We start from the raw sequence: 26,134 nt of genomic DNA, 5'->3' as shown, positions 1-26,134 counted from the left end.
AAAGACATAAAGGAAAGGGGGACACAGGAGAGCTGTGCCTACTCCTCCTCCTTACTGACCTGACCTTTTTGATAAGAGGCCAAGAGGGAAGTGGAGCAATTTTTGCTTTTGATCTTTCCTGGAAACAGAGCAATCTTTGGTCTCAATCCTAACTAGGATTTGGGGCATTGTAAAGGCACGTACAACAATGTACATGCCCTTACAATACTGCAAACAGTGTGACACTGTTTCTGTTGCTGATTCTGCCACAAATGGTGGTAGTGGTGGTCTTGGCATGCTGCTGCAGAGGCAACCTCTGCTGAGGTATGTAAACAATTGCAGGAGGCAAGGGAGGAACAGGGGAGTTTCTGGGTGGGAAGAATGACAGGTAGGAGGTGGAAAAGGGGAGGGAGGGAATGGAATCCCGATGGCACCAGCATGTGCCAGGATCTTATCCCTGTTCCTTCCCCTCTTCCCTCTCCTTTACTCTCCTTGATTCTCTGCCAGCTAAATGATTTTCGAAATCCAAAGCAAACCACTGGGTCAGAAGTTCAACTGTGAAACTGAAGGTCTATTTAGCAGGAATACCCATATGGAAATTCCACGTCAACCCTCCAATGGTAAACAGCCAGTATGGAGATAGCTGAGAAAGCTGTCCTCCAGACTGGTTGTGGCTATTTATAATACCATTTTATGTGCCTTGAGTCTTGTTTCTCACACTCTGTGGAATCTCTCTCTGCCTTAGAGAAGCAGAGGGAATCCAGGAAATTTTCATTGTCACAGACATAAAAAAGAAATTATAAAAAAGAAATAAAAAAGCTTTGTCACAATTATAGCTAGTGTCTCACTAGTTTAAGGATCCAGGGACCAGGAAAGAGAAAACAGACTTGTTTAGAATGACCAGAAAGCCACTCTTAGCTGTGCCATAAAACCTACAGCACTGTGTGTGTGGATGGCTGTTCCAACTCATTCACTGCTGACTCATTCATTTCTAACAGCATCTGGCAGAGCAAACGGGAGGAGGCAAGAAGTCCTGAATTTTTCATGTGAACAGTAACAGTACTGTTCACCTGCCCTTCTCTAGGTAAATTAATTTAGGGAATTAAACATCAGAGTGCAGAACCATATCCCTGGAGACTGATTAGCGATTCAAAGAAGAATGCATCTCTCCCACTTTTGTCTCTTCTAAAACACACTTGCCTCTTTTCATTGCCCTCATTATGGATCTCACTAATAAATGACTGTAACACACCATCTGAATATGACTTTAAATGTTTCATTTATATTACAATTAATCCACTCCAAGCTTTTATAGTTGTACAGATCCTAGGCTTATTTTTAAAAGGAAAGAAAGACAAGCCAGGAAAAATAATAACCCACCATCAGAGAACAAAGCTCTTTGAAAAATGTCTCTCCTCATAGGGTTGGCTGGTTTGATTCTCAGTTCTGCTGCCTGTCAACTTGACAAACAGCATCACTACCAAGAAGCAACCAGGTCTTGATGTGACATGCCCAGGAGTCATTGTTTGAAATGTTTGTTTCCTAAGGGCAACAGAGCCTTGAGGAAAGAGTGAATAAAGAGACTTGTTCGTAAAGGAGGTGGGCCAGTGTGAAAGTAATAGCTCATGCTAACCACACTGTGATAGATACATCTTTGCACGCAAAGATGATTTGCACATAACAATCCGCAAACCACTAAAGCACAGCTTTGGACAGAAAGGCAGAGGTGGACCAAAAAAATCTTTACAATCTCAATGACAAAATGGAAAAGCAAACACCTAATATGATCACCACATGCATTCATTATCCAGTGAAACCCTTTCCAAGCGAAATAATTGTTAAGCCCATAAAAGAGTCTGCTTCATTTTAGCAAAATGAACATAAAATGGAAAGGAGAGCATTATGGTAAGTGGAGTCTTAATGCAGACTCTCAGTTTGACCTCCAACAAATGGATACCAAATCAGATGAACATGGAAGTGCAAATAGTAACAGCAACCTTAATTGAGAAATTCGACCCACTGTCTATTTGGTAAGTTTGCTGCACATGCCTGATAGGTCTCACCCCAAACATTACCGTTTTAGCCAATAAGGTAAGCTTACAATAATAATTTCTAAGAGCTGTCAGGAATCTTTATCTTGCTTCTCCACAGTCTTAAGAGTAAGGGATAAGTCCTCAGGGACTTGAGCTTCTGACTATCTTTTGTTGCAGCATTTTCTTTGAATAGTTTAAGCCCTGTGACTGCAAGAAAGCGCAGATCAAGGGTCCTCCTGGGAGAACAGCCAAAACTCTGCTCCTTTGGTCTCATTAGTAGAGGTGCTTGTTTTCAGTAAAACAGGTTTACAGCCTAAGTCTTACTGAACACAATGGGTTTACTTCTGAGTAAAATAAATAACACCATTTTCAAACACCTCTACTAATAAGCAATTATTCTAGCACTGATGGTGCTGCCAGATTAGCACCCTGGAACCCTAACCTCAGAGCCTCAATATTCTTGAGTTCTGTTTAAAACGCTTATACCTGGGGGGGGAAGGAAGGCATTTTTTTTTTGCCCTTTCCTGCATCCCCCACCTCATTCAGCAGCACTATAAACCAGACCCCCTTGGAAAAGTACCTGGAAGCAGCACGGCTGTCAGACTATGGTTGCCCCTTCTCACCACCAGCAGCAGTGACTCCAGCAATATCTGCTCTGCCTCATGCTTCATCTAGTTTTAAAGGGTAGCGTGCTCTTCTCCTGCACAGCATTTCCTCAATGGTACTGCCCAGTGTTGGAAACTCGATTCAGGTGACTTGGACTTGAGTTGTGAAAATGCAGGGTTTAGGGTGACTCTGCGACTTGTGACTCACGTGCATGGAAGTCTCTGAAAAAGACTCAAGTCAGGCTCCCCCTGACTCAGCACTCATCCCCATGCATGCTGGCTCGAGTCTGCCTGTGTCTGGGGTGCTTGCCTACTGTTTTACCATGTGAAAAACTGACCAGCAGGGAGTTCCAGCCTGGAGGCAGAAAAGGATTAAAGAATTGAGCTGGGGGGGGGGGGGAGGTGGGAGTGAGTTATTTTTCCCTATCTCTGATAGGAAGGAACCAATGATCACTCAACACACTATGGACATTTGGATATTTTTATTGGCTGAGGGAGAGCAGGAGCAAGAGCCCAAGGGGTTTCTTGCCTTACAATTGGCTGCAAAAGCCCATGGAGGCAGAATAAACTCTTTTGCACAGTGCTGCTTTCCAACCTTATGACTTCTCTTGGCACTGTTTTTACTTGGGGGGGGGCAAGCCCCACTGAATGACTGGCTACTTCTGAGGACTACTTCTGAGTAGAGCTGCAAGGATCAGGCCATCCTGGTAAGCCTCCCAGTTGCTGTTCACGACCCTCCTCCTCCCTCACTGCTGTCCCAGCTCTCACTCAGTCCCCCTCACTCTGTTTACAGATGGGCAGGGACAACAGGAGAGTGTTCAAAGAGAGCTTCAACACACATACACACAGCTCAGCAGCAGCCCCATTTTTTCCATGGCTAGCTTTTTAAGGGGGGGGTGCAATTCAACTCAAGTCCATTAGAGTCACCAAAGGGTGACTGGGAGACTCGGAAAGTGCCCCTGTTAGAACACCTTTTTGAGTCAAGTTGCAGGGACATTGACTCAGTGACTTGAGTCAAGCCCTGCTGGGTTTTCCAACACTGGTACTACCAAAGGAGAAAAGCAGCCTACAATCTATCTAAATAAACTGAAAAGAAAATGGAAGAAGGAAATCCTCTTCCCACACAACACCACCAGATCTGTTGCTACTGTGGGTGGTGGATACAGAACCAGAGTTCCACACTGCATAGCGAACTACCTCCAGTAGGGATGAAACCAGAGAAACCCTGCCCTCTCTGCAACTATTTAGCACATTTCTCCCACCTGTACTATTGCTGTAGCCTTGCTTCTCACCCTAAGAACTCAGAAAGGAGGGGCTAAGGAAGGTAGCCCATCTTCTGTTTCCTATCACTGCTCTCACACCTTCAGAACATTTAACTGACAGTAGTCAAGGCAACACCACATTTTAACTCTTACAACTTTTAATCAAGAATCAACTTCCATATAATGATTCTTATGTTTGCTATGACTTTGTACTGAATTACTATACTTTTTCATGCAATGGTAATTTTGTTAGCTTCGTTGGGCATGTTTGCAGAATATCAGGATACAAATGTTGCAAGTAAGCAAACTGCTACTGTATTGCCCAAGTTAACACTGCACAGGTAAAAATAAAGGTACTACGAACTGCTACAGATTCTCATTTGGATATCACTGATTGGTGGTGCCAGGCTCAGCCCAAGACCTTTGGGTGCCTGGGTTCAGGCCTGAGATGGCTCCCAGTCAATGGCAGTCCTTCAATTTTTCCCTTAGCACAAAGCGCTACACACAATCCCATCTAGGATTCCTGCCCCAGTGGTTTTTCACTCTCCATCTTGCCCTTGTCCTTCCCCTTACCAGTGGCAGCAATAGTTGGGTTCTCAGCTACCATGGCAATGGTGCTGGTGGTGGTAGCAGCCACCTCTCTGTTACTTCTGGCTTCTCCCTGGCCTGCCTTTCATACTGTCTTTTCAAAAGGCAGTGTGCAGGCTGGGGGCTAGAAAAAGGAAGCATGGAGTTCTTCCTGCTTCCTTTCTCTTGAATATAGACAGTGGCAAACTGCAAGGTGAGCCTGCCACTATCCCGAGAGCCACCTCACCAAAGTGCTGCCCCATACTGCCTCAATGAGTCCAGTGTGTGGCCCAGCCCTGAGGGGTTTAATTTATTTTACATCTGCCTCTCCACACGAGAGGTATGAGTTAACACCCATCACATATAGCTCAGGCTTGAGCTTACTGATACATGGGTAAGATGGTGGCTGGCAAGCCACAGCAGACTCACAAAACATCTCAAAGAGAGGGATAAGATAAACCTGTCTACACTGGTCTTAGGTGATGTGTCTATGCCAGTGGTTCCCAAACTGGTGGGTTGAGACCCACCAGCCTGGGAAGCACTGACCAATGCCCCTTAAAGGGACAGGGAGGAGGGAAGGCAGCAACGCGATCCCCAGAATCACGGTGCTGCCAGGGACAGGAAGGGGGTTTTCTACTTACCTGCAGCCAGTGCTGCAGTCCTGGAGGGTCTGGGGGGGTGCAGGAAGCCCTTTGTAGGGCTCCCTGTACCTGCAGAAGTATAACAAAAAGAAAAAAAACTAGGCAGTTCCAGTTTTGTCATGAAAACAAAACATACCAGTTTTTCTCCCCCTTTTGTACACTTTTGCAGGCACTGCAGTACTGGCTGAAGGTAAGTAGAAAACCCTTCTCCTGTCCCTGGCAGGAACATGATCCTTGTTGCCTTCCCCCTCCCCTGCAACAACTTACAATGCTCCCAACTCCCATGTAGAAGTTTGGGAAGCGCTGGTTTATGCCATATTCCTTCAATAAAACTGTGACCTGTTTAATCCCATTTGTTGGTATCTACCTCTTTCTTCCTCTCTCAGCAATGGTGCTAGCATGCTTATCTTTTTAAAAGCATATGGCAATCTTGCTCAAATCCTAAGAAAAAGGAAATAAAAAAAGATTCTTATTGTTCTGTTAGAAAATAAGCATACCAAGGGAGACTAATCTCTACTGTGGACCTGCAAGCATACTTGCAAACAGGCAATTGATACAAAGCTTCCTGTGCACCAAAGTAGACATAATTCTATGGCATACAGCAGTTAAATTTTATGATTCTGTAAGCTGCTTTGAGTGCCCCTCCCAGGGAGAAAAACGGGACAAATCAAACAAAGAAACGACCGCATTCCTTTTCCTACTTCTAGCAGTCTAAATCTCCTTACATATTTTTTAAAAGGAAAAACTGTGCAATTCTAGGCATTACTACTCAGAAGTAAGCCTCCATGAGTTCAATAGAGATAAGCACACAGGATTGCAGACTATGTTGATGCATAATTAATATCCTTAAGCAAAACTGCATATACACTGAATGGCAATAAAATATGTTTTGAAGGAAAAAGCGATACATCTAAAAGCAGTAGTAGACAGTCTTAGAAAGCACAAGGAAAACTTCAGGGAGTTCTGGGCAACTGCACAGTAGTTGGCAACCTTCAGTCTTGAAAGATTATGGTATTGCACTCTGAATGGTGGTTCTGGAACAGCGTCTAGTGTGGCTGAAAAGGCGGTTTCTGGAGTGACAATCCCTTCCACACTGGGAGCAAGTGCAGTCTGTCCCTGGTCTGTCTCCCTGGTTATGGGCCTTCCTTCTTTGCCTCTTTGTCTCAGTCTGTTGGCCAAGTGTCTCTTCAAACTGGGAAAGACCATGCTGCACAGTCCGCCTCCAAGCAGGCCGCTCAGAGGCCAGGGTTTCCCACTTGTTGAGGTCTACTCCTAAGGCCTTCAGATCCCTCTTGCAGATGTCCTTGTATTGCAGCTGTGGTCTACCTGTAGGGCGCTTTCCTTGCACGAGTTCTCCATAGAGGAGATCCTTTGGGATCCGGCCATCATCCATTCTCACGACATGACCGAGCCAACGCAGACGTCTCTGTTTCAGCAGTGCATACATGCTAGGGATTCCAGCTCATTCCAGGACTGTGTTGTTTGGAACTTTGTCCTGCCAGGTGATGCTGAGGATGCGTCGGAGGCAGCACATGTGGAAAGCGTTCAGTTTCCTCTCCTGTTGTGAGCAAAGAGTCCATGACTCGCTGCAGTACAGAAGTGTACACAGGACGCAAGCTCTGTAGACCTGGATCTTGGTATGTTCCGTCAGCTTCTTTTTGGACCAGACTCTCTTTGTGAGTCTGGAAAACATGGTAGCTGCTTTACTGATGCGTTTGTTTAGCTCAGTATCAAGAAAAAGAGTGTCGGAGATCGTTGAGCCAAGGTACACAAAGTCATGGACAACCTCCAGTTCATGTGCAGAGACTAATGCAGGGAGGTGAGTCCACATCCTGAACCATGACCTGTGTTTTCTTCAGGCTGATTGTCAGTCCAAAATCTTGGCAGGCCTTGCTAAAACGATCCATGAGCTGCTGGAGATCTTTGGCAGAGTGGGTAGTGACAGCTGCATCGTCGGCAAAGAGGAAGTCACGCAGACATTCTTTCTCCCCCCCTTTCCCATATCTGTCTCTAGCAAAAACATACCATGCTCTCCTTGTAAATGAATAATATGAATGATCCCATATCTGTCTCTAGCAAAAACATACCATGCTCTCCTTGTAAATGAATGACTCCTTTTCTCCCTATGCACTAGGACAATTAAAGTTATTAATGGAAAACCAAAGAAAGCATTTCACAACGTAGCGGTGCAGCTAATCGAGAAGGCTAAACCTTTTGGCATCCATCATGATGTTTGAATTAATTTTAGTCTTTAGTGTGAGTTGCAGATTATTTTGAAACATCATCTATTCAGACCACTTACATTAAATTTGATGTACAATTTTCGGTATTAAATGCAACTGCATATTTCAATGTTCATTATGTATTAAACCAAAATCAAGCAGAAATCAAACATGCCAGAGTCATTCTTTGCCACTATTGCCCATGCTGCATGTAGGATACAAGACATTAGTTAAGAATGTTTGGTTTCCTTGATCTTGTCCTTTGAGGGAAAGAGGGGAGCGTTCTGTGGCCTCTCTATGTCATCATTTGACCTTGGATAGCATTGCTGCAAAGTTCTCTTTTCATTTGGATGGGGTTTCCTACTTGCCTCCACAGGCCCTTTTTCTTCTACTCCCTGGATTGGGAAAGGAAGTGAGGGACAAAGATGAAGAGGAAATGTGGAGAGGAGTGCTCAGCCAGAACCATGGAAGATGGAAGGAGCACAGGCTGGCAGATCATTGGGTGGGGGAGGGCAGCATTTGGCATACTGCCAGGCGCCAGAAAGTCTTGGGGCAGCCCTGCTCATACAAACTAAATTTCAGTTTGTTGAATGAAACAAAAGAATAATGACAGTTATACTTGCTGTTTTATTTAATTTCCCTAATAATTCCTAATGTCTGACTGTCTTCTCTAAATTGTTTCACTACATTGACCTCTCAGCAGACATTTTCAGTGCTCCTATGGCCCCAAGATCCTCTTCTTAGCTAGCTACAATCAGTTTATAATTCCAAGAGTGTATATGGACAATTAGAAACTATTCTCTTCCCAATGCATATCGCTCTGGCACTCACATAATGCTGAATTTACACACTGTCAATTGTCATGCAAATTTAGAAGACTGCTGAGTTCATAGATTTGTGTCTGAAAGTTTGACAAGGAAGATCGTTTGATACGAAGTCATATTTAATATGAAATATTCATCTGCAAGTTGAGAGAACAGTAATCAAATGTCTTGCACAGCTAAGATAAGTCAGTTAGAAGTTGGGATGTCAGAAACCCTTGACATCTGTAAGATTGTTTTACAGATGTATTGAGTTTGCATGAGGGGGTTGCTGATTTGGATGTTGTTAGAACTTTGGGTTTGTTTAGGTTGCTGCTTTGAATAAAAATAGTCCTTTCTGATCACTTGCAGAGTGTGTGCCTAAGGTAGAACACCCACACCCCTCCCCTATGGTGGCTCAAGACACTTAAAAATGCTTAAGGCATCTTACAAAGTACACAACTAAACACACATCCACACACAACAGAAACATTATCAAAACGAAAGACAGGGAAAGCAGCTAAAGAATGACCTGAAATTCAGCAAAGAACAATGAACAACCGGAAGAAATCAAGAGTCCTATAGGGCAAAAGGCTGTTTAAAAAAGAAGCTTTTCCCCTAATCACAAAAGATCAAGGAATGGTGGACCTCCTTCAGCAGGGAGGTTCTGCAGCCTATCATAACTGTTTAAACATTTTGAGATTGTGACAGGGAGAAGTGTACACAAATAATATTGTAAATTACACTGAGCCCATGGGATACAGCAGGATCTGAAGTAAATACTGTGAATACATACCTCCCCCCCCCCCCCATTTCCAGTTGGGAAATTTCCCCTATCGCTGTTATCCTATCACAAGTGCTCAGTGAAGTTCAACAAACTTACTGCACATTTTTGGCTGATAAGTAAAAAATTAAAAATGCAGGCTTTGATAACCTGTTCAGCCTTGGCAAACATTCCTGGCATCCCTGTGTACTAGAACTGCTGAATGCAGTGGTTCTTTGCTGAGATACAAAAGGGATCATTATGAGAATGGAACAAAAATTCCCACTGCTACTGGTTTGTTAACCTTCTGTCATAGTTGTTACTTCACTTGCAGGAAACCTATCATCTGACCCAGAGTTAATGTTTTCCCTGGTGTCTCTTCCTGATAGTTTTAGCTCTGGCAGCTGAATTTTCTTAAAGAATTTAGGATTTATTCTGGAGGAGAGGTAGACTTCATTTCAGCCATCTGAGAGCCCACACTGTGAGAGAAGCACTCGCTCAAAGGTGAGTGAGTGAGAAGATATTGCTTTGCAGGTAAATCGGAAAAATAAAATTGGGAAAATCTAGTCTGAGATGCATCAGGAAATTACTTTCGTTTTTGTTCTAATTTCTGCCAGTTACAAACCTTCCCAAAATGTTTCCTGGATCAGATTGGTAGCTGAAGCGCCATCCACTGGCCATTACTGGTAATTTTACCCCATAGCGACTTATCCATTAACCCAGAGGTTTTCAGACTGGGGTGTTGTGACACCCAAGCCTGAGGGCCCTGGTCACTTTGCCCTTAAGGGACGGGGGCAGCCAGGAGGCAGGGAGGAGGCAGTGACACGATCCCCAGGATTGAGCCGCTCAGGGAGCTGCAGGGGCTTGGCTGTACTTACCACAGCCTCCTGCAGCCTCCTGCCCAACTGTCCACAGGGCTCCCCGATGCTTCCAAAGTGCAAGTGGAGTGATCATGCCCCACCTCCTGTAATCACTCCACTTTCACTTCTGATGTGGCTACAGGGACTAGGGTGCACCCACCAGTCCCTGCAGCAGCCTTCCCGGGCTGCAGGGAGCCCTGCGTGAGCCTCTGCAGGGCTGCCCAGGTCAGTGAAAATGGAGTGATCGCGCTCTGCTTCCGGTTTTGCGTAGGCGCTTGCACAGGGCTCGTGCAGGCGCTTGCGCACGGCTCCCCGTACCCCCGACAGGCTGCTGCAGGGACTAGTGGGTGCACCCAGTCCCTGCAGCCCCCCTGAGCAGCACGATCTGGGAGATCACGTCACTGCCTTTCCCCCACCCCTGCTGCCTCCCTCCCCTCCCTGGCAAGCAATTACTTGAGTTTCAAACTCTTGGAGCGTTTGAAAACTGCATCATTAACCCTTTGCATCCTAAGACTTTTTTTCCAACTTGACTCTTCTTTTCCTATTTTATTTAATCCTTTTCTGTTTACTCTTTTAAAGGAAAGTGGTTATATTCTATCCCTTTGTCTGCTTGGTCCCCGGTGCAAATATAACCAAATTATTTACAGATTTTTCGCAGTTTTATCTCAACAGGATAAGATGGGTGCTTTAAATTAAAGAAAAAGAGTCATTTAACAATAGCTCTGTTAATGCAAGAGAGGACAGCTGGCTGACAATACATCAATCATTCTCTCTCTAGGCACTTAGAACAGCTTCACTCCAAGGCAAGCGACCCCTCCCTTTCCCCTGAGCACATGAAAGAAAGATAATCACATTGCATTCTTTTTCAGCCCTGTGCTATGGGTGAAGGGAGGGGGTTACTGGCTTTGTGAAGTGAAGCCTTTCTAAGCACCTAGGGAGAGAGTGATTGTCTTCCTAATGATACTGTCCTACATCACAAAGGTCAGCAAGGCTGTTTTTAAATCACCTTGCAAAAGAACTTTTAAATGGGTTTGCTTTAATGCAATTTTTGCCATCCATGTGAGTTCTGGGAACAGAGTCCTCATGAATAATGAGACTCAACCTGTACAGCGGATTGCCATGGCACTTTGCTCTTCAGGTGTGAGAATGATTTTGATAGGAACCTCTGAGGTTCAGTATTTTCCTGGAAGGGGTTTTTTTGCCATCTGTCTGGCTTGATAGCCTGGGATGGTGGCAGCAGATATATTCTACCAAAGCCTTCCTCCATTCAGCTCTCTGTCCAAGCAGGAATAGAGGGGAGCAGGAAGGGGGTGAGCATGCTAATCACTAGGCACTGCTTCCCTGGGTCAGACTGCAGTCTCTGACATCCCAACCTCTTCCTTGACAGGTGGGAAAATAAACTGGGTGGCATCCAACCTCCACTAATAAAACATTAGTTAAAAAAAATTATTATTTTTTAAAAGCATCTGAAGTAGCCACCACTATGACAAATTTCCTACATTTTGTTTTCTTTATTAAGTTGTCCCACCATCAATAACTGGTTTTGAAAGTAGACTACTATTTAGTTTTCCAAACTTTATGCACTTCCAGACACTAGCTGCAGAATTGCCTGCAGTTTGAATTCCCCCTAAAATAATGTAGTTTAAGATTTCTGGGAAGCATATTCATTTTGTTCTCTCCTATCTGTTGAAGCTTTTGATCAATGGAATACTGTACGACTGAGCTGAAAGTTTTCAACATATAAGCTTTGCCTTGTGTTTGGGGATGTGGAAGTTAAATTTGTGGCCTCAAAAATATGGGAGCAGTGAGGGGTAAGAGTGCACACAGGAGACATTTTTACTCAGCCCTAAATTACAAGTCAACTAAATTTAAAAAAAACAAACAAAACTGAAAGTGCAAATCTATTTAAATGCTTTTAAATGTAAATATTTATGAGAGAGAAATATCATTTCTCTTTTAAAGGTCTAACACATAAGTGGTATTCTAAAATTGATCCCAACAGGCCAGTGGAAAGGATCCCAGTATCTCTCACTCCCCTTTTTCTAACTGCAGGGGTGTTGGCCTTTATCTTCCCACAGAACAACAAGCAGGGAGTAGTTGGTCCCAAGTAAGCCAACAGAGGGGGCTTCTGTTTCTTCCTCACCAGGTGCTTCTACTTCTTTACATATGGCAAATGTATTCTGCCTGTCCCTCAAGGAGCTCAAAGGGTTACACACGGAATTACCAGATTTTAACCTTACAACAATCCTGTGAGGGAGGGTAGGTTTAGAGACTGTGATTGGCCTACAATTACCAAATGAGTTTTGTAGCCTGAGCAGAGATTTGAGTCCAAATCTTCTTTCTCCAGGTCAACACTGTATCCAGTATAGTAGTGGTTCCCAACATTTTTTCACTTGCATACCCCTTGGCAGCCCGTTTCCATAAATTGTACACCTCGTATTAGCCCTGCAAAGCATTCTAATACAGACCTGCCTTTTCCCACCATTATTTAATTCTTTTTCAAGCACCCCTAAAGGTCCTGGCAAGTACCCATGGGGGTACCCGTACCCCAGGTTGGAAACCACTGCATTATACCACACCATCACATTTGCTACATAAATATCAATATCAAAAAGGACCAATGCTACACATGTATAGGAAAAAGATGTTGTTGCAGTGAAGTTACCTGTCATATTGCAGTAAACTTTCAAAGGTCCCAGTGCACCACTGCCATCTGGATCTATCCAGTAGGAACCTGTTGCTTTGCCCAAGTGTTTATATGCTTCACAGGAGAGTTCAAAAATAGCTGAAAAAAACAAAACCAATATCTCAAGTAAATACACTTTACCTGAGATCTAGGAAAACAACATTTTTAGAAACTGTTATAATATTTCAAAAATTGTGGAAAAAACCCAAAGACATTTAGTATGTGCAATAGATGTATTTAGCATCAAACACTCTGTTTTGCCTTACAGTTTAAAAATGATGGAGATGAAACAATACTTCCACAGAAAACTCAGTATTTGGCAAATTTCATGATTTAAATATGTAGGTAAATTTTATCTAAGTATATAACAGCTGATCTAAGGAAAAAGTTAAGGCAAGTTTATCTGAGAGCATTTGAAGACCAAGAGTTTTCACTCACAACCTTTCATTGTTACAAAACACTATGCCCTTTGTGTCCATGCTGCAAACTTCCACTGGTTTAACAGTCATTTCCTCTCCTTAGGGATCTGGGAGCTCTCACGAGAAGCAGTGGTGGTGAGGAGGACAGGTCTAGCACACACAGCAATGAAGGAAGTCACAGAGGTTGCCATGACAATGCCATAGATAAAAAAAGCAAGGAAAGGAGCAGCAGCCAGGGGGAGGCCTAAGCATGCCAGGGCAATGTGGTCACACATCCCACCAACGAGTGAGGCCCCAGTGACTTGAGGAGTGGGTGTTAGAACTCAGTCAGGTACAGGCATTGAACCAAACATCCTCTGTGGAGTAGGAAAATTAGGCTCCACAGAGCTTGTAGGCACTGGTACGAATTCTTCAGAAACCACAGACCCAGAAGATACAGAGCCTCTTCCACAATAGCTAGCTAGCTAGCTAGCTAGCTAGCTAGCTAGATAGATCCTGGAGAACCAGGATGGTATAGTGCAGTGTTATTCAAACTGTGAGGCTCTTTAGGGAGGCGCCAGAAACTCAAAGGGGAGGTGCGAGAGTGGCTGCTGCCGCCACCCCGCCCTCTTCTCCCTCCACTCCGAGGCTGCCCCTTCTGTGTTCACTGCATGTTGTTTCCAAAGCTCTTCAACTCCAACCCCCGTCTGGCAAGTACCAAGCATGCTCAGCTTGCAGTCCTTAACCCTAGCTGATCCTTGTCTGGCTGGTTCCTAGTTCCCAGCCTGGGATCACTTCTCATCAAAGTGAAATCTCTCTTTTCAGCCCCCTCCCTCTTCCACTCCTCCCTTTTCGATCTCCAAACCTTCCCGCTTTCCTCCCCCTCCCCAAATAAAACGCTTCCTATTTTACTAGTCCTCAGGACTCAAAGTTGCTTCCATACAGTTGGCAAAGGGGGAGGGGAGAGACAAGCACACACTTTACTTGGCCAGGAGCAGAAAAAGGGTACTGTTTTTAAAGTGATTTATTACTCTTGTTGTTTGACTGAAGAGGAGAGGCTGTATTTTTAAAGTGATGAATCTTGCTATTTGAAGGGAATACTTATCAGCCATTGATTTGGTCTGCTTTCCTGCTGCCTGCTGCTGTTTAACCTGTCCCCTTCACTGCCTGTTCTGGGCTCTGCATCTGCCTTGGCAATTGAACCAGCTTTCCGTCTCAGTTGCCCAGCCACCAAACAACAGCTGGGGAAAGAGAACCTGCCATATCAAGAGGCACTCAGAGGCTAGCAGGAATGGGCTGAGAAGCCCTCCCTCATGATTTTACAGCTTGCAGCAAGCACAGAAATTCCAGGAGAAACCAGATGCACCTGTAGCCTCCCTTCTTGACACAAGTCTACAAGCAGGCTGGAAGGGGTGAGACGAAGCAAACAGTCCATTTAAAGCAGCTGCAGGTGGTTTTGGCCTAGGTAGATCACATATACCACAATATCCTGGGAGTTGTAGTTTTTTGAGAACTATTTTCAGTCGCTAGCATTCCTGGAGGGGGTCACCCCCCCCCCAAAAAGTGCCCCTAGTAATGTGAAAGCTTTTGCTTTTGCAGCTGTGACTTTGGCATTCAGGAGGCTGCAGGCCCAATCCTATCCAATGTTCAGCACTGGTGTAGCCGCAATACAGCCCCAAGGTAAGGGAACAAATGTTCGCATACCTTAAGGAGGCCTCTGTGACTGCTGCCCCACCACAAGGTGCAATGCATGCCCCATTGGTCCAACTGCACCAGCATTGGAAAACTGAATAGGATTGGACCCTACAACACTTAGCTGCCCCCTCCCCCCAGAATTATGATCAACACATCATAATTCCCAAGATTCTTTGTGGGAAACTCATGAGTTAAATTCTTATAAAACTGGGCCCAAACCTATCCAACTTTCCAGTGCTGATGCAACTGTGCCTGTGGTGGGGGGAGCAGTCACGGTGGTCTCCTCAAGGTCAGTGAATGCTAATTCAGGGCCCAATCCTATCTAACTTTCCAGCAGTGGTGCAGCCACAATGAGGCCCCAATGTAAGGGAACAAATGTTCCCATACCTTGAGGAGGCCTCTGTGACTGTCTCCCCACCACAAGATGCAGTGCATGCCCCACTGGCACAGCTGCACTGGCACTGGAAAATTGGATAGGATTTGGCCCTCAGTTACCTCAGGAAAGTTGGATAGGACTGGGCCTTGATTTTTTTTTGTCACATGGGTGTACCTACATGTAGGATCCGCACAGATGAAGGGATCATGAACAAATTCTGACTATTAACCTGTCATTGTAAAATAATAAAAAATATTTAGAACAAAATTCAGTTAAGCTCGATTTTTTTTTTCTGGATTTTTCTTTCTTGTAGATTTTTTTGGTAGGTTTTAAGTACTTTTCACAAGTCTTTGGAGCCATTTCAGTGTGTAATTGGCCCATGAAGTGCAACCAAGCCCCTTTTCTAGTAATGCCAGTTAGCTGTAGACATCATATTCATAGTAAATGGAGGGCTCAGTGGACTTTGCTGATAACATTATGTTTGCAGCGATGACCCTGACTATACGTTAGACCCTCACAGAGATGCAAATTATGTTTTGGTCACAAGGAGGAAAACATAAAGATGCAGAACTGCAAATCAGATGGGCATATTTCAAGCTGCAGAGCAGTTAACTCTCGCGAAGAAATTTGAACTCAGTATATTCTGGTATATATGGTCATAAATTCTCTGCTTCTACTATTAGTCAGATTATTTCTAAGAGTATAGAATATCAAAGAGTAATACTTTAAAAATAATGGGGCAATTTTCTTAAAGCAAGTATTTAAGAAATTCCAGTATATTCTGTAACTTCCAATGGACATAATTTCTTAAACAAAATGCCAAGTGTTTTTTTCTGTTCTGCAATTTCTACTGCAGTAATTTTTACACTAATTTTAATGTAATATAATAATTTTACAATTATTTTAACAAGAATAATGTTCCTGAATATTAACCTCCTCAGTTCTTTGTCACATTATACATGTTAAAAGTTATAATTCTTGTCCTCATTAAGTTGTATATCTTTCTTGAATGGTCCATCTAATTGCTAACTAAAGTAAGATTTTTGCTCATAAGGTATAATGTGCTCAGCAATTATTATGTATCATCAATGGTTGCTGAAACTGTATGCCTCTCATATCACAAGACTAGGAGTCCCATTGTAAATGACAAGGAAAAGTGTGTTTTAATACTGTATTGTTTTATTTAACTGTTGTGAACTGCTTTGGTAGAACTGAAAAGTGCCCCTAGAAATATTTTAAATAAATAATTTTCCTAGGATCCATATAAGCTAATATGACTCAGGACGCCTCCGTGAGTGACACCAAACTGCAGGATGCAGCACACGTCCCATTGGTACCTCTATGCCAGTGCTGGAAAGAAATGACATAAGGGGTTAGGATTGCGTCCTCAGTTTGACTGAACTTGAAATATGTTCTGCCATTTAAGTACTGTGATGTGCCATTGAGTAGACTGAGGGTCCAATTTTATCCAACTTTCCAGTACTGGTGTAGCTGCAATACAGCCCCAAGGTAATGGAACAAATGTTCCCTTACTTTGAGGAGGCCTCTGTGACTACCTTCCCACAAAGGATGCAGCGCATGCCCTATTGGCACAGCTGCACCAGCACTGGAAAATTGGATGGAATTGGGCCCTGGGGTTTTAGTTAGTATAACGTAGGGGTGCCCAAATCCCAGTCCGGGTGCCATTTGCAGCCCTTGGGAACTGGCCTGTGGAGAGCCCCCAGTCTCCAATGAGCCTCTGGCTTTCCAGAGATTTGTTGGAATCCCCAACACTGGTCTGACATGACTACTTTCAGCGAAAGGGCCAACTGTTTGACTTCTTGCATGAGCTGCAGGCTGAGGGCTCCCTCCACTGCTTGCAGCAGCAGCAAAGGAAAGGCTGGCCTTGCTTTGCGCAAGGTCTTTTACAGGCCTTGAGCTATCACAAGACCTGCATTCATTCATATAAGTTCAATCTCTAATATATTCATTTATGTAAATTTATTCAAATTTTAAATGTAAATTAATTATTTTTTTCCTGGCCACCAACACTGTGTCAGAGAGGTAATCTGGCCCTGCTGGGGTAAAGGGCAAATGTCCCTTCACCCAAGGAGACCTCCAGCCTGCTTGGAGCCAGCACAGGATTCAACGACAGCTGTTTGGAGTTGCTGAATAGGATTGGACTGTAAATCCCTTCTCATGCTCTACATTCAACTTTTACTTGACATTCTGTTTGTTGCTTGCATCTTTTCTTCTGCACTATCCTATAAGTAAAATTCTTTTCCTCTGAACATTTGTTTGACTTTCTCTATTTCTTCCATAAAATAAGATCCTTAAAATGTGCCTTTTTTTCTCTCTCATATTCCAAGCTTGACTTCCAACTTTCTGCCCCCCCCCCTTTTCAGTTTTCTCCATTGTGTTCAATAGTTGGGCAACTTCACAACAGAGACTCTCCTCTCTAATTAAGGGCCCAATCATGACCTTGGTCAGAGCCAGCGCTCGGTGTTGCAAACGGCTATAAGGCATGCCTGTGACACCCTGCACCATGTCAACACTGGTAATCCACCTTAAGGATTGGGCTGCCTGACCTTAAGTATAAGGACATTTAGGGGCAAATCCTATCCAATTTTCCAGTGTTGGTGCAGCTGTGCCAATAGGGCATGCACTGTATCCTGCAGTAAAGGGGGTGCTACAGAGGCCTCCTCCAGGTAAGGGAATGCTTATGTCCTTTTCTCATGGCTGCATTGTGGCTGCACTGGCATTGGAAAGTTGGATAGGATTAGGCCCTTAGCGAATATCCAGAACCTAGAATAAATTAGATGCTTGGTAAATGATAAATGACACAATGGTATATTCTTGTGCGTATTTCAATTTAAGTTCATTTCCTTGCCTGCATTTATAGCAGTGTGATGTGAACTGGGACCACAGTGCTGATGAGGGTGGTGATTTAACCCTTCTCCTGATTCATTTTCCTGATGAAAATTATCCTCCTGAAGCTGTCCCAAGGGACATATAAAGTATGACATCTGTATAATTTGCATTGTGTGACTTTGGGAAGAGATTTTAACAACGCTTGAAAGAAAAGACTAAATCCACCTCCCCGGTGCTGCAGACTTGATCTGAATCAACACACACACACCCTTCTCGTTTCCACTGGTGCTTAAAAAAAAAAAATCACATCAGAGAACCTATTAATTGAACTGTCATGTCAAATCTTGTTTGGCTTCCTGGGTCTCCAGAAGAAGGATATTCAGTCTCATAGTGAGTGGCCAGGAGCAAGCTATTCTCAGCTCGGCTTGAGTGTTTTTGCTATTAGTCCACTCCTATGTCCATCATGCTCCATATAAGACCTATCAAATGATTTCTCTATATAATATTCCACTAGTTTGCACCTCAATCCATGAGGCTGTGCCCCTTGTTCAAAGGTTCCAATCCTCAAGACATCTGGCAGCCCCAAACAACACCCTGCTACCTAAGGAAAAAGGCTTTTTTTTTTTTTCTTTTCAAGTGGTGCTCCTCTTGAATTTAGCAGGGGAAGAGGAACAGCCCAAACCTATCCCTGGTGGCCTTGCCAGGCGCAGCAGCACCAAAATGGCTACCACTGCATCCAGCGGTACCACTGAGGCTGCTGGAAGTCTCCTCAGAGGAGGGGAACAAAAGTCCCCTTCCCTCGGGAAAGCCCCAAGCCCCACAATGGGGCTTCTCAAGTCTGTGCTGGCTATTTTGTTGGCACAGACTTGACAGCCTCCATGTCGGGCTTTGCAGCCCATGTCGGGCTTTGCAGCCCAACATGGAGGATGGGATATGGCGGAGCTCCGCTGGTCCCACCCCACTCCCAGGCCTGTTCCTCCCCCTGCTCTGCCCTCCCTTGTCCCATTCCATCCACTCCCCACCTTCCCCTACTCTGAAAATACTCACCCCCTGCTGGCACTGCTGGAGCACTGGCCAGTCCTCCACATGGTGTCGAGGCTCAGCACTGACTGGCATGGCCCAGCCCTGCTGGCCCCTCCTCTCTGGATGCTGTGGATGTGCCTTACAGCATGTTTGTGACATCTAGGGCTGGTGCTGGAGCCCAGCCCCAGTGCTGAGGGAGTTTAGGATTAGGCCCTAACTGTCCCTCTTTACTCTTCTGCAGCTCTTTTTAGATTGTGAGCCCTTTGGGGACAGGGAGTCATTTAAATATTTCATTTTGTCTGTACATCACTTTGTGAACTTTTTGTTGGAAAGCAGTATAATAATTCTTGATAAGCATTAAGTAACAGGAATCACAAGTCTTCCAGAACTCAGGACTGAGAGATCATCTTTGTTTCAGTGCGGATCTTGAAGGATTTCTTCAGTTGCATCTTAATCCCCTTCTTTAGTTGAGGACAATACAATACAATGCTAATAAAAATTACCAGGGATGTGCAAATCCACCACAGTTAGATGAGCCCCAAGTTCCCGCCCCTTTGACTCGATCCATGCGCAAATCTTACTGGGCAGCTGTGGGGACTAATCCAGAGCATTTTCAGAACTCTATTTGACTCGAGTCCCAAGTCTTTTTGATGCACGTGTCAGGCACAGCTCCATGAATAAAAGAGCTCCTGGCAAGGGGTGTGTGTGTGTGTGTGTGTGTGTGTGTGTGTGTGTGTGTTCTCATTTAATAATCTGCTGATGTCCCCATCCCATTGGTAAACAAGGCGGCAGGGGGTGGGACAGACTGTGTGAGAGTGGGGACAGAAGCAGCAAGCAAGAGGAGGATCACACACAGCAGCTGGGAGGCTTAACAGTATGACCCAATCCTTTGCAGTTCTACTCAGAAGTTGTCCCATTACGGCCGGTCATTCAATGAGCCCACCAGAGCCATGCCATGAGTTTCTCTTGGATGGCTAGGAATCCCCTCTCCCCGCCTTCTCCCCTCACTCAACCAGGGAAGAATCCTTTTTCTAATGGTCATCAGTTCTTTCAGAGATGGACAAGAGAGCAAGCTCCTGCTTCCCTCCCCCCTCCTGCTCGAGACAAAACCAAAACAGTAACCCTTCCTTGCCTCCTGGCTAGAACTTCCATGCTGCTCACACAGTCTGAATGATGGCCCCACGAGGTCTTCCATGCGGCAACAAAACTAAGCAAGTACATCCAGACACAGACAGACTCGAGTCCCAGTCCCAGACAGATTTCCCAGTCCATGGCTTCAGGCTTGAGTCAGTGCCAGTGTCATTGACATGCTTGACTCGAGTGTACATGAGTCAGCAAAAAAGATGCGTTTTTGCAACTCGGACGAGTCACCTGACTTGAGTTCCCATCCCTGAAAATTACAAACCAAAGAACAGCTTTCTTTTAAATTTCTTATTTGCTGTTCTGTTCACAAATATAGATTAATATCATTTTACCATAGTAATACTCTGATGAATAAACTGAACAAGGATGACAGAAGTGGAAGGGCTCAGTCAAATATGCTTTGATGCTTAGCAAAAGTAGCTGTTAAAGAAAGACTGTTCTGAGTGTTTAAAGAAAAGGAACAGTTCAGTTAATATTGTGCCATGATGAATATGGGGAAAAATCAGTTAATCATGAGTTACACTTACAGTGTTGGATAACATGAGTCTTTTGGATGGGCAGTTCCCTGTAATGAACACTGTTCTTCCAGGAGAAGGCTCATTTATTTATTTATTAGTAGAATTTACATACCACTACATACATACCACTTTCCAAGAAACTACATACCACTTTCCAAGAAAAAAGTTCACAAAGCAGTATATAGAACAAAATAAATGAGGGGAAAACTTTCCTGTCCCCAAAGGGGCTCACAATCTTTTGTATTTTTTTTAAAGGGAGACATCAACAACAGCCACTGAAAAAGACACCATGCTGGCATGAATAGGGACTGTTCCTTGCCCCCTGCTAAATAGAAAAGAGCCATCACTTTAAAAAATGTCTTTCAGGTCAGTTAGCAGGGATATATAGATGCTTTCTCTGAACTAACATTTATCACTATCTGAGAGCTTTTGTTTGTGAGAAACAAGTTATTAGTTCCATTTCTTTAAAGGGAAGATATTTCAGTTGGATAATGAAAAAAATTATGTTTGCTGTGCAGGTACATAATAAAAACATCTGTTTCTATCAAAAATGAAATTTTAGTGATATGTTTATCACAAGTGATATTTATCTTAAATTTATCATTCAAGTTCTACCATTTTATTTTAAATTACGCATACTTTTATATTGTTTTGGTGATGTTTTATTGGTGTACAGGTTTACAGAGGAAGCCTATGCATTACGCAGAAGTAAGTCCCACTGAATTCAGTGGGATTTACTCCCTTGTAAGTGTCCATAGCGTTGCAGGCTTACCATTGCTTTTCTTTGTAAATCATAAGTGAAAACCATCAATGAAGTGTTATTTGATTAATACAAGTTCAAAGGAGGTGCTGAAGTGGATTCTCAGAATGTCTACTGAGGGGTATCCCCTGCAATATGGCACTTCTCCCTCCCTCTTGTTGACAGATAGCTGTCGCCTCCTGCTGGTTTCTCCTGCCATACACAGGAAATATCGGGAGGAACAGGAAAAAATGTACAGAAAACAGATAATGTACAGGAAACTCCTGGACTCTATTTCTCAAAATGCAAGTCCTGGAGTTTCCTGTACATTATCTGCTTCCTGTTCATTATCTGTACATTATTTCCTGTACTACCTAGGCTTGTAGTTCAATACATTGCTTATTCTGTTCTAAGATTGAAGATCTTACAAGAGCTGGACATCTCACAGAGAACTTCATATCACAAAATAAATTGGCATAAACACCCTCAATTTTACCCCGTGCTTCCCCCTTATGTTAATGATCTTGGAGCTTGGGCCAAACCCCCCTGGACTCCAGTAAACTGTATGCAATTCTTGGGCTCTGGTTGTTAAAAAAGAAAATTCTTTTTTCCTTGCCCACAAAAGTTTGTCCTTTCTAAAAGACATAGAGAAAACTCATTTCATTATGCTTTGTTCAGGTTACAATAAGATTCTCTTGGGATGTTCACCAAAAATCACTTAATGAATCAAAACAAGATGGGGTAAGCAGCCCTGATGAAAGTTTTATGAGTAATGCTAAGACTAGTCTAGAAAGATGTCACTTGTAAACACTGGTAATAATGATAGTAAAGAGTAGCCTGGAGAGACATGGGACAACTGATGGGCAGCCCAATCCTGAGCTGCCAGGTGTGCGGGGCTGCAGCAGCACCGAAAATTGTTGCCGTTGCATCCTGCATGCTCAGTGGGCAGCATCAGCGGCTCCTCAGGAGAAGGGGACTTTCGTAAGGCGAGTAGCCCTGCAATGAGGATTCTACGGTGACTCAAGAGTTGGCATAAAATTAAGAGCCTCCATGTCAGGTAGGTGACCTGACATGAAGGTTCAGGATCCGGTGGGTCCCTCCTTCTTCCTGCCCTGCTCCCTCCCACGGCATGCCTCCTCCCTGCCCTCCCTCCACCTCCCCCCACCCCAGAACGCTTCCTCCCCACTTCCCCCCATTCCCCCACCTACCTCTTTACTGCCCAGCGGTCTGCAAAACTGCTAAGTGGCAGAGCACCAGTGCTCCACCAGTGCTAGCCCAGTGCCAGCCAGTGCTGAGCTAGCACCAGAGCTCCATCAGTGCTGAGGGACACAAATGTGCCTTACAGCACATTTGTGACAGTGTGCACCGGCGGTGAGACGGCACCCACAGCATAGGATTGGTCCTAACATTTTTTATCTCATGGCACACTGACAAGACACTAAATTTGTCAAAGCACACCATCGGTTTTTTGACAATTGATATGGCATACCACTCTGCTAAAGGGGGACTCACATCCCCCAATGGCCCTACTAATAAATGACCCTCCCCCCAAACTCCCGCAACATATGTACAGACCATCCACAGCACACCAATGTGCCATAGCACAGTGGCTGAAAACCACTGAACTAAACAGTAGCATTGCTAAACATAATCCTGATATTGCATCTGAGCTATTTGGAACTCTGAATTCAGAAAATCTCTTCTAAAGGCTTCACTGTCATTCTCTCTTTCCTGCTCTGCACTACAAACTCATAAAATATGCCCATTATTGGTGAAATATTCAATGTATCTTCTGAAAACAGACGGCAAATTAAAAGGCAGACATGAAATATTAAAACAAAACAAAAAAGATGGGCAGATGCCAAAGCGCCATTGAATTGACTTTGGACTTAATCAGGCTGTTGAGTAACAAGACCATTACTATTGTGGTAATGAAGAAAAGGAAAGGAGAGGCTGTCATTAGAATGATAGAGATGAATCGGCTTTGACATGGCAGATGGTGAGGAGGATGATTGACATGTGGAGGTGAAATTATAATTGAGCTACCACAAACTATTTCAAACTGGCAGCTCAGTTTGAAGCAAAGCAGCCTCGTGATTTAGAAAGCTAATATGCTTTAATTTCAAGTCAATTTTTGGAGGGATGGGAATTTTAACATTTGTGTTTTTCTGTGAGAAAAATATGAAAAAGCCATGGCTAGCAGACATAAATGGTGTTTGATGTGTATTCTCCAATTACGTCAGAGTTCTAAATTAATAGAAAGCATATTTTGGGGGTAATTAATAGCTAGTAACAGGAGTTCTTCCGCAGACGTTTACATGTCCATGGATCTGTGGAGGTTCTAATTAGATATTTATTTTCAGTGCATTAAAAAATGCAAATAGCTTGTTAAACCATTTATCTGCAAATGAACTAAAACCTAACCAGGAAGTTCCTAGGATGACATAGCTTTTTCTTAACACTCCATTTGTTTGCATCTGCTCTTGGGAATCAAGCAGACTGAAATATAGTGTATATAATAACAAGCTGGTCATAAATAAGTCTTGCTTCAGAGTTTCTCATTTGCTAAAGAGAATGAAACATACCTGAATTAAATATGGAAAAGCCTGAGACTTGTCAGCGAAGCGGCTATTCTCTTGGGAGTAGCTAATGAAAGTGCAGCCCAGTGCCAAGGGCAAAATAATGCCCTGGAAATGACATCACAACAGGAAGTGAACCCCTGCTAATTGGGTAAGAGGCACTTTTTCAAGTGGGTGCTCCTTTTTTTAGTAGGGGGAGAGTAACTGGCCCACCTCACCCCAGCACTGTCTGTTCTAGTGGCTGTCTGCTGGTATTCATTTGCATCTTTTTAGACTGTGAACCCTTTTGGGACAGGGAACCATTTAGTTATTTGATTTTTCTCTGTAAACCGCTTTGTGAACTTTTAGTTGAAAAGCGGTATATAAATACTGTTAATTAATTAATTAAAGTGAAGTCATGCCCGGATTGTTCAAAAAGGTGGGTGGGAAAAATGGGGGCAACTGCCTCCCCCAGCAGTGTGCTCCCTCCTGGTGCTCCTAAGGCCCCTGAGCAAGACAGCTGCAGCTGGAGGGCTGTGCAGAGAAGCACATCTCTGGTGCTCCCTCTGCCGGCAAAGTGGAAGAAGAAATTATATGGGGAAGGACGGGTGGGAAAGCCAGAGAGGAGGTTTGAAGTTCCAGTTTGGCAGTGGCAGTGGTAGGAGCAGCAGTAAAGCATCAGGGAAGAGGAAGGGAATTAGACAAATGGAGGTAAAGTAATGAGAAGGGGCTTCTTGCAGCAGACCTCCTGCCCCACTCTAAAAATGCAGACAAGAGAACGGTAGCCCAAGTCAGAGAGGCAACTCTATTGACGTCCTTTCGCTCTCAGAAGTTGTAGTTCTTCTGCTTAGCAGTGGCAAAGTACTTTCCATCGATGCTATTGGAGATATTAAACTCCAAATCCCACAAGCCCTTGAGAGATGGTGCTGTTTCTCTTCTTCTGCCACTGAATGGTTATGGAATCTGCAAGAGGGCTGCCAAGACTGGTGCAGTCAGCCACAGCAGCAGCAGCAGCCGGCACCTGCAAGCCTTGGAGTCCAAGGTGCTGCTTCTGCTCTGGCTGCTGCCACCACTGCCTGTGCGAGGGTTGCTGCTCCAGCTAGCGACTAATTCCAGGCAAGCAACTTCAAAAAGTAGGTCGTTCAGTTGCAGCAGGGAGCTGCACAAAAGGGCAAGAGGCCAGGCTTTTGCCCACAGGCAGCCTGTTGCCTCTGCAGCTGCTACCTGCTGCACCTGTTTAGCTATGCCACTGACCAGGGGTTATGAAACTGCTTGCTGAAAACTAGAATGAGAAAGTAGGTGAAGAAATCACTGCTCCCATTGAAGACTGTAACACCCTTGCTCATTTGCTTCAATGAAGTGTAGCACTACTGTGCTGCACCATGGTCCTCAATGGTGTAGTGGTGGTGGTGAATTAGAAAGAGATAAATCCCTTCTGTAGCGATGTACAGGCGCTGAGCTTTGAGATGTCTTTGCATACTTGGCAATCTGGCAGGCACACCTGCGACTGTGCACAGGCTTTGTTGATATGTTGAGTGTTGAAAAGCCAGTGCTCTGGAAAATAGAAAGGTTATAGAAAGAGCTAGCCTTGAAATGTTATGGAGAAATCATATCTATGGAATGTGTTTGCGGTTAAGCTAGAGAGCCGGCTGGTTACAGCCAGTATGAATCTCAGCATCCTTTTGTAAAATTCCCTATTATGTAGCCTTATATCATGTGTTTTGAGACTTAATAAAAAGCTGGGTCAGGAGCCGGGAGAGACACACTTCTCCCTTGATTTCATTCCTGCTCCTGCTTCCAGCCGTTCTGCACCTCTTTGAAACCTGTGTCTGTCGTCTGATTCTTCGCCACGGCTTCTCTGCCACACCAAAGCAGCATCTCGAGCTGCTTCCCAAGTAGCACTAAAATGCTACACCTTCCTTGCTGTGAAGTTCACTGGGTGACCTTGTGCCAGGTACCGTCTCTCAGCCTAGTCACACAGCGCTGTTGTGAAGATAACAAGAAGCATGTATGTATCCTATTCATAAAGGATAAAATGAACATAAGGAGAAACATGTACTTGACTTTCTTTCCCCTCAGCTACCTAGATGGTCTCCATAGACCTCATCCTGCAGTGCCCTGGACCTTTAAATATTCCTGGAAGGCTAACAGCAGACCAGAATATTACTTAAAAAATGATACATATCCATAGACCTGCAGAACTTCAAACTACAGGTTGAGACTAATTATTCACATGGGTTCCATGCCAAGTGGATGGCAAAAAACGCACTATAACAAATCAATTTAGAAAACAAAGTTTCTTTGCTCTAGTGATTTAAAAATAGCCTTGCTGACCTTTGTGATGTAAGATAAGAGTCATTAAGAAGACAATCCATCAATCAGTTGTCCTCCAAGAGCTTACAAAGGCACTTCACTC

General features: G+C 44.1%; 1 protein-coding gene across 1 annotated transcript in view; it reads right to left on the bottom strand.

The window, feature by feature from the left end:
* CNTNAP2 (contactin associated protein 2) overlaps positions 1-26,134 on the bottom strand; it is a 1,320,279-nt gene that overhangs the window by 369,167 nt on the left and 924,978 nt on the right. The window contains exon 12 of the mRNA XM_066629190.1: positions 12,398-12,517. Coding sequence (XP_066485287.1) covers positions 12,398-12,517 — 120 coding nt within the window. The remainder of the gene's footprint in view (positions 1-12,397; positions 12,518-26,134) is intronic.

The sequence above is a fragment of the Tiliqua scincoides genome, chromosome 5, assembly GCF_035046505.1.
Source record: "Tiliqua scincoides isolate rTilSci1 chromosome 5, rTilSci1.hap2, whole genome shotgun sequence".
In the NCBI taxonomy this organism is placed as follows: Eukaryota; Metazoa; Chordata; class Lepidosauria; order Squamata; family Scincidae; genus Tiliqua; species Tiliqua scincoides.
This window is presented reverse-complemented; position numbering and strand designations above follow the sequence as displayed.